The sequence below is a fragment of the Ambystoma mexicanum genome, chromosome 5p (assembly GCF_040938575.1).
Source record: "Ambystoma mexicanum isolate Mex_15411 chromosome 5p, UKY_AmexF1_1, whole genome shotgun sequence".
Lineage (NCBI taxonomy): Eukaryota > Metazoa > Chordata > Amphibia > Caudata > Ambystomatidae > Ambystoma > Ambystoma mexicanum.
In genome coordinates, this window is record NC_090930.1 from 1,201,387,471 (window position 1) to 1,201,404,717 (window position 17,247).

Here is a 17,247-nt window from a genome sequence, read left to right on the forward strand (position 1 = left end):
GAATACGCCAGAACTCCTCCGGGCCCAGGAGGAGCCAAAAGTACAGACAAAACCCCCGCTGGAGGTGCAGTCACCCTGGGCACTAACCAGGAGATCCTTGCTGCGATTGCGGACCTGAAAGTGACCTGGGAGACCAAACTGGGACTGGCTATGACCGAATTTAAAGCTGCATTGGAACTCAAAGTTGGTGCGGTGCAAGAGGAAGTGAACCTCCTCCGGCAAAATGTCAGGTCGCTGGCGGAACGCACAGAGAATTTGGAAAAAGAGGTTGGCCCGAACACAGCGGACTGTGCAACACATAAAGCAGATCTTCACGCCCTAGTACAACGTGTGGGCAACCTAGAATGCAGAGCGGAGGAGGCGGAGGGACGCGCCCGAAGAAACAATATCCGCATTGTTGGTTTGCCGGAGCGGGCGGAGGGATCCAACCCTACAGAGTTCATCGAATCTATGCTACTGCAGGAGATAACTGGATGAGTGTTGTCCCAGGGGCTTGCGGTGGAAAGAGTGCACAGGGCCCTGATGAGGAGGCCGCCCCCGGCAACCCCCCCTAGGCCGGTGATTGCTAAGATCCTGAACTATCGAGATCAGGAAAGAATCCTTGAACACTTCCGGAAGGGCAGAACAATACAAAGGGGAACTGCAAATATAACTGCTTACCCAGATTATACTTTGTTGGTACAGCGCAGCCGCATGAACTTTGGTACTGTGAAGAGGAGATTGCGGGAAGCAGGCCACAAGTATATGTTGCTTTACCCGGCGAAGCTGAAGGTGTTCCACAAAAACAGAACCTTGTTTTTCGAATGCCCGGAAGAATCTATGGGATGGCTTGACACGCAGAGCTGCCCCCAGACTGGAGAAGGTGATGGAAGAGATAAGTAACCTGTGTATGAGGCACCAATGGGTGTCCCAGCCTTAGACTATGGGACTTGATTATAGTAAGAGATGTAGCATATGAGCGGGCATGATCAGGTTATTATTGGATATGATCCGCGAGCACTGAGACTTTTCGCATGCTAAGGGAGCCTCACAGAGCTAGTCCTCATACCCCCATTTATAGTAGCTTAGTTAGGTCACCGGTAGTCCGGTGACACCCTGCCGGGCCTCTGTCCTCGGCATACTGAGGCAGAGCCAAACGCGGGGTCGCCCGAGATCCAGGGATGGAGCTGGGCATTTGTTGGGGTTGGGAAGGGTGGGGGGAGGGATGAGGGGAGTGTGGGGGTTTGTTGTTGGGGAAACGGTGGAAGGGGAGTTTGTCGGGAGTGAGGGAGTTACGAGCCAAAATGTGAATCTTATTAGGCGGGTAATCGGGAGAATTGTAGGGCGGAGAGGGAGGGCTGGTTACTGTATCCATGGCGTCGGGAAGCCTTAGAGTGGTTACCTGGAACGTCAGGGGCCTCAACAGTTACTTGAAGCGTAATAAGGTGATGATGTACCTTAAAAGAATGAGGATTGACATAGCATTATTGCAGGAGACCCACCTCACCAGGGAGAAATAGGAGGTGGTCAAGAGGAAGTGGAGAGGGAGCATAGCATGTTCCACATACTCGGTCTATTCAAGAGGAGTTATCACTTGGGTAGCACCTCACGTACCATTTCAGTTGCTTCAGGCTATGGGAGACCCAGAAGGCAGAATGATAGTTGTGGGGGGGATGCTGGAAAACCGGGTGGTGAGTATCGTGAACTTATACGCCCCCAACCAAGATACGGTGGCCTACTTTCAGACCCTGTATGGCAAAATTAGCCCCCTATTAGGAGGCGGGATCCTGTGGGGCGAGACTTTAATTGTGTTCTGAACCCTAAGGTCGACAGATCAGATTGTAAGTTTGACAAACCCACCCCGGCTGCTAAGGTGTTACAGACCCTCCTGAGAGATTTCGACCTAATTGATGTCTGGAGGCAGTTGCACCCAGCGGATAGGCAATACTCGCACTATGCGGCGCCACATGACCTGCACACGAGGCTAGACTACGTGTTTGCTGCTGCAGAGCTAGCGGAAGAGATGAGAAGCGGGGAATATAAGGCCAGGGTGCTCTCAGACCATTCCCCCCTGGTGCTGGAGTGGCGACAATCTAGGGTGCGAATTCTGACGTGGAAGCTCAGAGCTGAGGCTCTGCAGGATTCGGGATTCAGGGAGGATTCACGGGAGGTGATCACGGAGTACTTTGAGATCAATACTGGCAGCGTTCGATCTATGGGAACTGTGTGGGAAGCATTTAAAGTGGTACTGCGGGGGGTGGCTATATCGAAATCTAGAGGGTTCCAGGGGGGCATAGAGCGGGAGCTGCAAAGAACGGAGGAAGAGTTGGAGGACATTATGTGCAGGGGAGGCACCTCTAGGGAAGACAGGGTCAGGATTAGACAGCTACAACAGGCTAGTGGTGAACACTGGGACAGGTTATGTAAAATAAGCTATAAGAAATATGTGGAAAGACAGCATGGTGGAGGAGACAAGGCTGCTGGCCTGGCTATATAAGAGCGAGGCACCACGGACGGTGATTAGGGAAATCAAAGGGGAGGGAGGCCAGATCCCAAACACCCAGAAGGGAGTAAATGAAGAGTTTTTGGGATATTATAAACGTCTCTATGAGGACACAGGTGGATCAAGAAACCATGAAATTCAGGAAACACTGGAGGATATAGGCCTGCCCACCATAGGCGATTTAAAATGGGCGGACCAGGATGCCCCAATTGCAATAGAAGAGCTTGAGCTAGTGATCCAACACCTGCCCACCTGTAAGGCTCCGGGGTAAGATGGGCTCCTGAGTGAATTCTACAAAACCTACAGGCAAGAGCTGCTCCCCCCGTTGTTGGCTATGCTTAATGAGGCGTATGAGTATGGCAGGTTGCCAGAGTCCCTACGAGAGGCGATGATCATTCCTCTTTTGAAGCCGGGGAAGCCTAGCACAGACTGCAGGTCATACAGACCCCTATCGATGCTTAACCAGGATAGCAAAATCCTTACGGCTGTGCTGGCAAATAGGCTTAAGCAAGTTATTGGTAAACTGATGCATCCTGATCAAACTGGTTACATTCCGGGTAGGAACATAACTGACAACTACAGAAGATTGCATCACATTATTGATCATACAAAGGAGGACCAGGGCGAACTGGCGATTGTTTCGCTAGACGCGGTTAATGCTTTCGATTCAGTAAGATGGTCCTGGCTGTTTGCGACTTTGGGTAGCTATGGAATGGGGCCGGGGTATCTCAGGTAGGTTCAATTGTTATACAGCGCCCCAATTGCGAGAGTTAAAACGGGAGCAACTATCTCAGACAAATGGCAACTTAGCAGGGGCACTAGGCAGGGCTACCCTTGGTCGCCTATGTTATATATATTAGCGTTGGAACCATTGTCCGTCTGTCTTAGACAACAATACCGGGAAATAGGGATCCGCACTGCAAGTGGCCCGCATCTCATTTCATTATATGCTGACGATATACTCTTGTATCTGCGCTTCCCAGAAGAGAACATACAATACATTCTGGAGGTGATGGAACAATATGCTGCACTCTGTGGCATAGCGATAAACCCCAAGAAATCTCCATGGGGTGATATAGAGTTGATCTACCTAGGGGCTTGCCGACATTGCCAATACCCTGGCGAACCAAGTCGTTCCGATACCTCGGAATTGACATTTATCACACGACAGTAGAAGAACATAAACACAACACAGAAATGGCAGTAGAAGGCATTACAAATAGCATGGGATTTTGCTCCAGACTACCCCTGGCCATGATGGGGAGAGTGGCTCTACTTAAGATGGTAGTCTTGCCCAGACTGTTAAACTTCTTTGTAAATATCCCGCACGTGATCCCCAGGCGCTTCTTCGCTAGTCTTCACAGTCTGTGCAGGGGCTTCATATGGCACAGCTCCAGGAACAGGGTGGCTCTTTAGAAACTACAGAATTTGTGCGATAAGAGGGGAATAAACCTGCCGAACTTTGAGGTATATTATTTGGCGGGACAGCTGCAATATGTGGCGAGATGGCTGTCTGAAGAAGAAACGGCTGAAAGCAGGCTGCTGTGCATGGAACCGGCTCCATACTTCCTTGGAGAAGTGGTGTGGTTGTCCAAGCCAAAAGTACTGGAGATGGCAAGGCTATTGGTGCTTGGCTGGGAGATGTGGCATAAGGCATGGCAAATGGTGGGATACCCGGCACCGTTTTCTATGCAGGTGGCGCTATGCAGAGAGGACCCCCAATTAATACAAGGGGTCCGTAGATATTGGGAACCGATGGGCCTGGCCACCCTGGGAGACATATGGCAGGAAGGGGAGGCACTGGAATTCCAGAAATTAGTAGAGGACACCGGGGTGCATAAGGGGCAGTATATAACCTACTTCAGAATTGTTAAACAAGTGCGAGAAAAGTGGCCGGTTGAGGTGCTTGCTGAACAACCGGATGCCACCATGGAGACAATAAATGACATCTCGGAGGGCGAAGGTGGGGAAGGAATTGCTCCAAATGAGGAAACTCTGGGAGGAAGAGGTGGGAGAGCCCATGTCTGATGGGCTATGGGATAGAGCCCAAATATATCATAAAGTGTCCCGGAACGCAAGGCTCCAGCAGATCCAATTATATGTCATACATAGAGCGTATCTGACAGCTAGTAAAATTGCCAGGTTTGGTGGCCAGACGACTCAGAGGTGCCCCAGGTGTGGGGAGGAGGATGCCGGGATGTTACATATGTTCTGGGCCTGTCTGGAGGTGGGAAGATGTTGGTCAGAACTGAAGATACGCTTGGCAGAAAAAGGCATCAAGCTGGAGGTGGAGTCAGCCTGGGCTTGCATGCTGGGGGGTTTCCCTAGGCCACGTAACCTGAGGCACATAAGCAAACTGGAAGACCTGGCATACATCCTGGCTAAACGAAGGATCGCAATGTGCTGGAAGTCGGCCCATAGGCCAAGGATGGAGTTGTGGTGGGCTGACCTCATGAAATGGGCTGAGGCAGAAACGGCTGCCTGGTTTGAAGTGGTCTGCAGAGGTGGGGAGGTGGAGGTAGGCCCCCTAATTGAATGGAGGCAGTTGGTGGCTGCCATGGTGGGCCCCCCCAGCCTGATCGCAGTGATGAGGATACGGAAAACAGGATGACGATAGACCCACCTGAAGAAGTGCAAGCTGATGACACGGTCACAGTGGCTCAAGTTAAGGGGGTGGGAGGGAATGGGACTGACGAACGTAATTTGTAATGTTTTATTGTTATACTTGAACATGGAAGTCCTAATTATTGTAATGTTTGGAGTATTGTAAAAAAAAAATGTTTAAAAAAAAACATGGGGTTCTGAATTCTTTGATGTGACGACAATATCTGTGAATGCAACCGTGAGCATATGGGATAAATTGGTACTCGAAAGATCTGAATTCATAGGCCCATGAGCACCAATCTTGGTCAGCGCTGCCTTTTCTCTCGCCAGTGGAACTGCAACCTTCATCAAGGAATGGTTGTGAAAATCGCAGCACTTTTATTTTGTCAAGTACCTTCCTTTTAGTTATGTGTGCATGCTATATTTATTGAAACTGTTAAATATCATGAAAATATTATAGAAAAAGTTATACTATCATTTCTCATATCGTATTTGTCTTTGTTCCCAGGGATTTGAATTGCTTTTAACAGCATTGGGTGATCCTTCAGAAAGAGTAGTTAGTGCAACTCATCAGGTCTTTTTACCTGCTTATGCTGCATGGACCACCGAACTTGGAAATCTGCAGTTTCATCTCATTCCCACACTGCTAAACAAGATAGAAAAATTACTTTTGGTAGGTAACTGAATTTTCTTTATTCAATAAATACAATGAAGCTGTGGTTTTGTGTGATCATTTATTACATTCTTTCTTTTGCCTCCTTAAATATTTTCATTCATTTGAGAGTGGTGCTTTGGAAACAGTTTCCAAATTGTTCACATTTCGTAAATTCTCCAGCTATGTCGATAGCTACAATTTGAAGGACTGCAGGAATCTCTAGTGATGTTGACATTTATGTTATGATAAAAGCATGGCTTTGTGATTCTGCTCGGCGAGCAATGCCAGCTGTATTTTATGCTTGTGCCACGACACTGGTTTCCACAAAGCAGTTTGCTTGACCGGCAGAATTGCATTGAATTATAATGCTTGCTTGTGTCTTCGCTACCAGCTTGGCATTTTTTTGTTTTCGGGTGTGCTCCTAGCCCAGAAGCCCCCGTTCATCACCCTGATCTGTTCCACACCACCTGCAGCCCCAATTACTCACCTGTTTGTCCACCCTTCCTATATCGGTTGCAAAACAGGAAGTTTCCTTGCACAGCAGGATGCACCCTCAGGCCACTCACCACGCTGTGCGGATCCTTCAGATGGCGTCACTCCCCCCAACCCCCTCGGGTAGAAACCCTTTCCATGAGGCTAGGGAGGTGAGGCCGCTAAACAATAGTCCCTCTAGCAGTGGTAACATGCAGGAGGGATCTCATGGAGAGGGATTCCTCCCCTGGGAACAAGGACGCAATTGGGACCATATGTTATTATAAAGTATCGAACCCTCCTGATGACATGGGTACTGAGATGAAGAAGAGCTCAAAAACGCTACATTCAGAAGGACGAAGGCTAGAGCAGCTGCTGTCAATTGGATGGACATTACGCTGGGGGTGTCCCCACTATTTAAAATTAACAGTAAAGAAGCACTGTGTTCTTAGTCATTCCCTGACCCGTCCGGCAATGGCCTGTGTGGCTCTGGAAAGCTGGAAGCTGTGATAGGACCAGAAGGGGAATAAGGCGACCGGAAAGGCGACATCGAAACCTGGAAGGCTGAAGCATGCTTTGGGAGGCTGCAGCAAGGCTTTGTGGCCAAGGGTTCTATGTTCTTTAATCGCCGGTAATTTAAAAGCCTGGCATTAAAACGTGTACATAATTATGAAAATGTTCATAGAATTTTTTGTACGTTTTTTTTTTTTTGGGGGGGTTATCCCCCCTCCCCACCTTTTTTTACCTAGTCCCTACCCTTCAACCCCTTATCTGCCCTTCCTCACAAACACCTGAGTTTCTATAGTTTAGGTAGGGAGAGCCCCTTAGAGTTGTGGATAGATAGGTTTGTTTTTTTCATTTAATAAAGGTCTATAGCAACTACTTTGGCACCACTTGGTCAGTCTCTTCATTCCTTGTCGCCACTAAACATCTTTGTGTTTGAGGCATGTTTGCCTCCAGTGTGAATTTGCTTGCCTATTTCGGCCAATGTAATCACCCACTGCAAATAGAATATAGCATTAAACTATTGCTAACTCAGTGTGGCATAAAAGACACATATTGATAACCCCCCTTATCCCTTTCCCTTTCACTGCCCTCAGATTGTGTATATGTATACCCTAATAAAGTGCTATGTGTATAAATAGGGTGTATAATGTATAAGGGGGAAATATACCCACAAATTGAAGAGACTGGCGTCTAAAAACTTTTAGGGCCATGGTACACCGGGCCCTTAGAGGGTTAGCAGCCACGGGTTAGAATTCCAGAAAAATTGAGTGCTGTTGCTGGTTTCCTACTTATAATTATTCTTGCATTAGGTGAAATTTGTTCTTCTTTAACCAAATTGTTGTTCCATTAGGGTATGTTTTCAATCTTTGTATTTATGGTTTCTTTTTTTAAATAGCCTATACACAGACTTACCTTTTTAAGGTGTGCACCTATTTATTAATGGCTGAAGAGTTCTTGTTATTAGCATGGTGTCATCCACACATGCGAGTAATGGTGCAAACATAATGCCGATCTTTGGGGCATCTTCATTGCACTCTAAATGTATTTAATTCAGGCCGTTAATATCAGTTGAGAACAATCGGGGGCCACTATGCACCCGTTCCTCATTACAGATTTTATTGAAAAACATGGGCTGCAATTGCAATCCCCACCACTTCTAATGAAAAATGCACTATTATCAAGCAGAATCACTAAAATGTCCAATGTGAATTGCGATCATTTTAGGGACCTGAGAACTTGCCAAAGTTCCTCTCTATTTACCTTGTCAAAGCTTGTGCTCTGGTCAAGAAGTGGAGGTTTAACACCCAATCAAGTGTCCCCAATGATGGTGGAAATCCCACATGAGTTATGGAAACAATGTACTCCTACGTGTCGTCCCCTTTCCTCCATACTGCATGGGCGTTCCTCGCTAGGGACTGGAGACGGAACCTTTTTCACCTGAAAAAACCTTCTTCCCCTTTAAATTTAGAGGTGTGTGGGGCTGCGGCCCTGGGAGCATGCTCTCCCCTGACTCTGCCCACTGGCGCCACTCCTCAGTCCCCTTTTCCGCGTCAACGGGAAAGGGCCGATTTCACCAGCGCTCCTGGGTTTGGCTTCAGCCTTGTAATATCATGCGCTCTTCCCCGGATACTTTCTTCTATCTTTTTGCTTTCTTTTTATCAATCAGGTACTCGATCCTCCAGCACCACGCACCTGCCCGGCGCATGTCGACGTCAGCGGGCTTCAGCAGGTGTCAAGTCTGTGAGGGGCTCTTCCCTACGTCTGATCCCCACGCTCTTTGCCGCTGCTGCCTTCGCCCCGACCACGGCTGGAAGGATTGTACCACGTGCGACACGCTTACACCGCATGCTCTACAGACTAGCTCGGTGGAGGGAGCTCTTCGAGAAGTCACCTCCAGAGGACTTGAAGGACTTCGTAAGACATAAGTCAAGGCCCAAGGTAGGGCCATTATTTTCCATCGCACGACGCAAAGGCAACTCCTTCCCAAGGAAACGCCTAAGCGGTAGGAACCTTTCAGGTTCTTGCATCGGCACTGATACCGAGGCTAGTTCAGCTACCAGCCGCCAGGCGTAGGGGGTTATTAGATCCTTCTGGAGACAGTGCAGTGGGACCGCACGTTTCTTTTACCGGGTGTATTCTTGAGGGGCTACACCCTAGTACCGGCCAGATGTCAGAGGGGGCGCCTGCACGCAGCACTACTGGCGATACTGCCAAGGTTAACACGTCCTGAGGTGCAGGGTAGTCTCATGCTCCACCACGAAGAGTCCTGGAGGAGGCCAGGCCCAGTGAGTCAAGCACCACGAGTTTGACACGCAGCTCGACAAGATGGCCGCCGCACCAGACAAAATGGACGCTTGTCCGATACCGCCCCTTGGAACAGAGCAGGTGGGAGAACGAGTTACACTGTGGGACTGGTGTCAACGAGATACGTGGTCTACAGCTTATCAATCATCATTGCAGGGCAGGTTCACCCCGCAACCGCAACTGGCTAGACAATGGTCACTCCGGCCCCAGCATCCTCCTGCTACCCCGTCAACATCACCTGCCACCCCACCGGCGTGAGAGGACAGGTTCTTTGAAAAGTTCTTCACGCTCATGAGATCTCCTCAGATGGGGGCCATCCTTCGGGATGTGATCAGAAACATGCTGCCTCCGGCCGCTCCACCTCCGCCTATGGTCATTCCTCCTATGGCTGCAGCGCCACAGGCCCAGGTGCAGTCCGCGCTTCCTTTGCTGGCTCCCTCGATTGCAGCTCCCCTGCCTCCCACAGTTCAGACAGTTCCACACAAGCCTCCGTGGCAGCCTCCGATTCTGGTCCCCACAGCCCTCAGCGCCCAGCACTCCTCCACCCGCTCCGGACCAGGCGGACACCCTGGTGGAACCTGACGAGGAAGAAGATCCCAACATGCCTTCCTCAGCCAAAGCCTTCCATGAACGGCTCGCTGGTTTGGCGGAGTAATTGGGGCTTACTAAACCCGAGGTAGAGCAACCGGAGGCGGGGGTCCTGGCCAAGGTCCTCACTCTACACCCCGCTGCTAGAACAGGAATCCCGATGCAGAAGGACGTTGTTGCCTTGGCCAAAAAAGGGGTGGCTTAAGCCCCACTTGGCCCATCCTGTCAATCGGTGCCTCAACGCCAAGTATTTTTTTTATTAGCATTTGGTTTGAAAAAAATGTACCTTAAACTTTAATATAAAAAACATTTTAACAAAAACCAAAACAGAAGATAAGAAGATGAAAAAACGAGAAATTAAAAAAAATGTGATTAAATTTGAAAGAAGCAAAAGCAAATTGAAACCTAAGACGTCAGGAGCAAAAAAATAAAACAAATCACTTAATTCACACATTATAGGATCTACAATCTACAAAAAAAATGATTTAGCCCGAAAAAGTCTCCTCGGATTTCTTCCTGAATATCGGATCATATGTCGGGCTCCTGCTTCTCTGTTAATAGTTCAAAAAGTTCTTTCAAAAAAGCCAACATAGCAAGGGTCAAGGAGATTTGAGATGACGACATCAGCCTCCCCTACCAGTCTTCCGGTGACTTTGTTAAAAATGTACTAAAAAATGTTGCCAGCCATTTTAATCTCAATTTATTCGTGCCCGGGCAGTTTAAGGTGAGATGGAATAATGACCCTCTATTATAACCTCAGAGCCTACATTGGAAGCCCTGCTTGTCAGCTGGTTTATGCACCTCTAAAACTTCTTTAGTAGGACACAAATTCAGCCTCACCCGCAAGAAAGTGGCACGCTTATGTCTACATGGAAATGTGACTATATAAGGCGGTAATGAACCGCTTGCTCTGATGTCTTTGAAGTTGTTACCATAGAGCTTGGAGTTTGCCAAGTCTAACGATTGGAGCCAATCTAGGTCGTAAAGCTTTCTCTTTACCCTAGCCGGGTTTATCCATAACGACTCCTCTGATTCTCCCAGATCAGCCAGAATTTCTTTACAGATTGGACTCCCAAGTTTTCAAAAGAACCTCGGAGGGCTTTGACATTGCTGTGCCAATTGTGGCAAAACCTCCTTCCATCTTCATTGCACAACATTTTCTGTAAAATGAAAGGGTTTTCCACACTGTGGTGGAATAAAGGGAGGTCAAGCCTAGTCCCACCCTAATAACCTGTATTGGGACACAATTAGGCAGGCATAAGATCCTCCTCCAAAATAGGCCTTCAAGTGTACCCCACCCCACACCACAGCAAATAAGGAGAAAGAAGCTTCTGCACCATATGTCAAAATCGGTGCCTCTTTTAGATGAAAAAAACTCAATTACTGGTAACAGGGAAAATTTGCCATAGCGTTTCTGAATAATGCTAGCTTGAGCAGCCAAGTTCTTAGTTTTGCTCCTTAAGTTTGCTTCCCTTTGGGAGTCAGCCACGCTGTCGTTTAAGCAAAAACCCAAGTAAGTGTGTGCCGTCGCTTCCAACATTTTGTTCACCTTTAATGTACCAAGCCTTAGCTGCAGCTGTTTTGTTTTTTTTCTTCCGACCAAAAATGTATATCCTTGATTTCTTGACTTTCATTTTTAATCCATTTATCTCCACATATTTCCCCAAAGCGTCTGTCTTTGGATACCAACCCGAGTTTGGTCAAGGAGAATTAAATTGTCCACATAGAGTAATCTTCCAATTGACATCCCCGCCAACCTAGGTGGAAAACATCTAACTGAATCAAATGCTGACTCAGCGGCTGAAATGAAGAGGTTGAAGATTGCGGGTGCCAGTGGACAACCTTGCTTTAGCCCATTAAACGTTGGAATTGGGTCACTCATAAGGCCCTTTCAAATGGATTGTGTCCTCCAACGTATTCCACATCTTTGACATGTAATGTGCACAGCTGTGCACTTGGGAAACTTTTTCAGCAGAGGGCGTCGATGACGTCAGGTCGATGTCCCTCGAAGTCCTCCGTCGAGGGTGACACCGAATGTTATAATTAGGACGCACGGCGCCCGTAGCCCCAGTTCAGTTTATTCCGCGAACGTGTTGCTTTGTGAAACTCAGCGCGCGTCGTGTGTTCATCGTTGAGATGTCTTTTTCTTCGACCCCTCCGACTCTGCGGTCTGGCTTCAAGACTTGCCGGGACTGCAAGTTGAAAATGTCGATCACCGACCCGCATCGCATTTGTTTGTGGGGCTTAGGCGAGTCGCACGACACCGACGACTGTTCGAAATGCCACTCGCTGACTGCCAGGGCCTTGCAAGTGCGTAAGGGGAAAATATGCCAAAGGAACCATCCTATATGAAGAGCCACCTGAGGCGTAACTTAAATTTGAGCCACTTGCGGGGAGTCAAAAGTAACAATAACACAATCACCCTTGATAGATTTATTTGCCTCTCCCACTCACCCCCCCCTTTTCTGGCCATTAATATAGATGCTGGATTAATTTGTTGCCCATATATACGCGTATTTATTCATTGGGCAACTTTATTCATCGATCCAATTGTGGTTTCATGTGCTTCGTTAGACAAGGGAACAACCCCTACTATTATACCTACCAATGGTGCTGCTGTGGGTGGCAGATTTAGAGTCACATTTCCATCCTCAGGCCGCTTCCCTTGTGACCTGGTTTTATTAGTATTTACACAAAGGTTATCCAACCCTCCCCCAGGTTTTAATGTCGGGATTGGTTCACATTTGTCAGTTTGAGTCTCATTTAACCATGTACACAACAATGGGGTTAATATCTGTTGTCCATTTTTGGGTATTGTGATAAGGCGGTGGAAAGGAAGGGAGATCAGAGCCAGGTCAAGGCCTCAAGCAAGAAGCTCATCAGACCTTGGGGATGAGGTCATAATGGAGGGAGGGACGTTACAGCCTAGGAGTGACAGACAACTGAGCCAATTATGATATAGAACAAGAAGGACTCTAAGAATGCCACCTGATGTGAGTGTTCTTTGGTTTCTTTTGAATCAGAGAGGGGAGTGGGAGGAAGGTCTGGTGCCTGAGGAGGAGGTGGCGTATGAGTGGGCCTATTGATTTGCGGCCCTGAGAAAGCTGAAGTTCATATTTCACCCGTTGTGCTCAGTTCTGTTATATCCAGTTCGCAAGAAGAAGATAAGTTATTTGCCAAAGGAGAAGAAGTTGGTGCGTGGTCCAGCGTTGATCGGACCAACGGACTTACAGGCCCAACTGAGAGCGTCTGCCGTCTAATCACCTTGACAGAGCAGCAGCCGGGTACGCGGCTCCCCTCCTCAGCCCTGCATTCCCGGAGGAGGAGCCGCGGCGCAAGCCTCCCCTGTTGAAGCTTCATCAGGGAGAGAGGGCCCGATCCGCACAGCGAATCAGGAAGACCGTGCGAGGGAACAGCTGACGCCTTACCCCAGCCGTGGAAGTGAAGATCCTCAGAGCGAGCGGGGAGAGGCGGAGCTCCAAGGCGTGAAGAAAAGCCGAAGGCGAAAGGACTGAATGTCAGGTGTGCGTTGAGAAGTTGGGAGTGGAAGCGTGTGAAGAGGAAGGCAGCCGGCAGTGTTAAGGATTGCATAAGAAGCCCCTTCTGCCAGAAGCAGAGAGCCTGAATAGCTCTGGCTTAATGTAGGAGGTCTGACCAAGGTACCTCCATCTCGATCAGTGAAGGAGGAAATGAAAGGTGACCTTTGAGAGACAGTATGAAGCTGTGAACTTTTAAAGAACTGAGACTTTTGGGTAACAGTTCCACGTTCTAATCATAGGAGAATCTTTATTCCCGGGGAAGCAGCTCATCTGGGAAAGACCTTGGCAGAACAGTTTGAGTCTACATTCACACGGAAGTTTCGTTCCTCTGTAGAGGGGAAAAGAGCACCAGTTGTGCATTTCTAATTATAAAGGGGCCATTGTTCTCATAAAAATAAAAGCCTGTTGAGTTTGAAGAATCAAAGAGTAGTCTGCTTATTCTTAACTACTTACATTTGGTGGCAGCAGTGGGATAGAAGAAACACGATGGAAGAGCTGATAAAGTCGTTATCAGAGGGGCAACAACTGCTACAGCAAGCCCTTCAGATCCAAAGTCAGCAAGCCCAGGCTGACAGGCAAGCTTTACAACAAGCCATTCAAATGCAACAGGCACAGCTGCTAGAGGCCACAGCAATAAGAGCACAGCCACAAGTATCTATGTCGGTACTGCAGAAATACTCCCAGGGGGAAGACCCTGCCCACTTCTTTGTCAACTTTGAAAGGGTGGCCCGAAACGCTCAGTGGCCGGCTGAGAGATGGACACACTATATTGCTCCCCTCATGATGGGGGAGATGCAAAGCGCATACCAGGCAGCTAACCCCATCGGAGTTACCGCGTACCCTGAGATGAAACGAGTCGTCCTAGAGAGGATGGGCCACGATGAAGAGGCCTACAGGATCAAATTCAGAGAAACCAAGTTGCTAGCAGAGGAAACACCCCGACAGTTGTTTTATAGGGTAAAGGAACTTGGAGATAAGTGGTTAGAAACCACTTCTGCAACTGTACCTGAAGTGGTCGAAAAAGTGGTCCTAGAGCAGTTTGTCGAAGCCCTTCCTCCTCCAATGCAGAGATGGGTTTGCCAACATCATAAACCTACCTTACTTGAAGCAGTAGACATAGCTTCCGCATATCAGATAGCTGGACAAGGGAATCTGACAACCTATCCACCTCTGGTCAAGGCCACCGGAATCCCCAACAACTCAGGCTCCAGACAGGCTAGTGGTTCACGGTGGCCGAACTCAATGCTCTGCAGACGAGACTGAGAGCCAACAAGACCCCGACCTAACTATGAAACCCCCAGCCCAAAGCTCCCTTCCCGAAATCCAGGTGCCCCGCTGCGGGGCCCCCAATGTTTTGAATGTGGAGAATGGGGGCACTTAGCGAGGCTTTGTCCAAAGAAGTCCAAGTCTGAACCGATGGACATAGGGAGTTTCGAACAAGCTGCTGGGAAGGAGGTGGATCAATACAGTGCAGTCCCAAGTCACAAAGCCACCTATCCATTTGTGTGTGAGGCTGAGATAGAAGGCAGGCCAACCAGAGCGTTGTTAGACTCCGGAAGTTTACAGACCGCCGTCCAACCAGATCTGGTAAGAGAGGTGAAGAGCTCGAATGAAAGTATATCCATTCGCTGCGTTCACGGAGATGTCAAAATATATCCCCTTTAGAAAATAAATGTAAAATTAGCAGGCGTGCAAATGGGTATAAAAGCAGCCGTGATGCCAACGTTGCCTGAATCGCTCCTGATTGGCTCTGATGTCCCAGAACTTCCCGCCTTATACAGAAAATGGGAAACCAATGGTTGAAGGAAGCTCCTTTTCACGACCAGGAGCTAAACACTGAAGAATCTAAAGCAAAGAAGAGTAAGACTACCAAGAAGTTGGAAAAAAGGAGATGGATAGAGAGAAACATTTGCCCGATGGCGGTAGATTGGAGAATTGATGAACAGGGGGACAGTTTTCGTATGGTCCAAGAAGTGGACCCAATTCTGAGGCACGCAAGAAGCTCAGTGATCGATAAACCAGATGGAAAGATGCCGTGCTTCGTGAAAGAGAACGGCTTGTATTATCGCCTTATGGAGTCCACGGATAAAGTAACCATGCGACAACTTCTAATCCCTAGCAAATACTATCAGACTGTATTAGAAGTGGCTCATCTTCAGGTGGGAGAGGGACACCTCGGAGCGGATAAGACCACCCAGAAAATCTTGATGAGGTTCTATTGGCCAGGGGTATATGGCCAAGTGGGGCGTTTTTGCCAACGCTGCCTGGAGTGTCCAAAGAAGAACAATCCGAGAGTTTCAAAAGCCCCCCTTCAGACTATGCCTTTGATATTGGAACCTTTTCAACGCATAGGGATGGACATAGTCGGCCCCCTAGATCCTTCAAGTCGGGGACATAAATACCTGTTGGTGATCGTAGATTACGCCACCAGGTATCCAGAGGCCTTTCCTTTGCGTTCTGCAAATACGCAACAGATATGCGACGTCCTGGTCCCTTTTATGGCCAGAGTGGGGATCCCCAAGGAAATAATCACGGATCAAGGCACTAATTTTATGTCCAATATATTAAAGCAAGTATGTGACACCCTATGCATCAAGCAAATTAGAACAGCAGTTTACCATCCCGAGACGAATGGGCTCGTAGAAAGGTACAATCAGACGATAAAGCAGATGTTGCGGAAAACCATTGTGCCGGGAGAAAGAAATTGGGACCGATTGGTACCGTGGATTTTAATGACGCTGAGAAACACTCCACTGTCTTCTACAGGCTTCGCCCCTTCGAACTACTCTTCGGCAGACCGGTAACAACACTCCTGGCTATCCTAAAGGAGAATTGGGAAGAGCAGCCGAGTGCGAAAGTGTCATTGACCGAATATGCAGCTCAGCTGAAGACGAGGATGGAGAAATTACAAGAAGTGGCGCAGTCACATCTACAACAAGCTCAAATTAAGCAAGAGCGTTACTACAACCAAGGGGCGAAGTTGCGTACCTTCCAGGTGTGGGATCAAGTCCTCGTTTTAATCCCTACTACGGAAAATAAAATGCTGGCATCCTGGAGAGGTCCATTCCGAATAAAAGAAGTATTGGGCCCCGTTACTTATAGAGTACATCAACCCGGGAATAGAATTCCTTTTCAAACATATCATATTAATCTTTTGAAGGAATGGAAGGAACCGATGGTTACAATAGGAACAGTCGACGTTGAAGATGTGCCGTCGAAGCAATTACCAAGGTTAGGGGATCAGGTCATAAAAGAAACTTCAAATAATAATACAGAACATGACCAAGCGGCACCGGAGTATCTACCCACAACAGAGGGCAAGATAGAGAAAGAGGCCCTGAATGTTAATCCAGACCTCGGTACATGTCAGAAGAAAGAACTATATGGCCTGATCGATCGCTATACGGAGATATTTTCATCAATTCCAGATAGAACATCGTTGACATGTCATCACATACAAACGTTCCCGGGTGCGAAAGTGAGGGTGAGACCGTATAGGATCCCAGAAGCCAGACTGCAAGCTGTTAATAAGGAGATAGAAGAGATGCTACGCTTAAAGGTGATAGAACCGTCTCACAGTGAATGGTGTTCACCACTGGTGACGGTTCCTAAACTAGATGGGAGTACACGCTTCTGCATGGATTTTAGAAAGTTGAACAAAGTTTCGAAATTCGATGCATACCCTATGCCCAGAATAGACAATCTATCGGAGAAACTGGGTAAAGCAGAGTTCCTGTCTACAATCGACCTAACCAAGGGGTATTGGCAGATTCCGTTATTCCATGCTGACTGAGAGAAGACAGCTTTTGCATCTCCAGCAGGATTGTTCCAGTTTACCGTGCTGCCCTTTGGCCTTCATAGCGCCCCAGCCACGTTCCAGAGACTAATGAAGCATTTGATGAAAGGTCATGAAGAATATCTCGGGGCATATTTGTATGACATACTAGTATACAGTCAAAGTTGGCCAGATCACTTGAAACATCTAAGTGCGATATTTCAAACCCTAAAGGAGGCCGGCTTACATGTCAACCCCAAGAAAACTCATTTGGCTAACGCATATACAAAGTACCTTGGGTATTATGTCGGTCAGGGGGAAA

At 48.1% G+C, this 17,247-nt stretch overlaps 1 protein-coding gene across 8 annotated transcripts in view; it reads left to right on the forward strand.

Annotated features, from left to right (window-relative positions):
* RELCH (RAB11 binding and LisH domain, coiled-coil and HEAT repeat containing) overlaps nucleotides 1-17,247 on the forward strand; it is a 1,825,259-nt gene that overhangs the window by 1,022,022 nt on the left and 785,990 nt on the right. For all 8 annotated transcript variants that reach the window (XM_069613666.1, XM_069613665.1, XM_069613669.1 and 5 more), the window contains one exon: nucleotides 5,595-5,759. In XM_069613666.1, coding sequence (XP_069469767.1) covers nucleotides 5,595-5,759 — 165 coding nt within the window. The remainder of the gene's footprint in view (nucleotides 1-5,594; nucleotides 5,760-17,247) is intronic.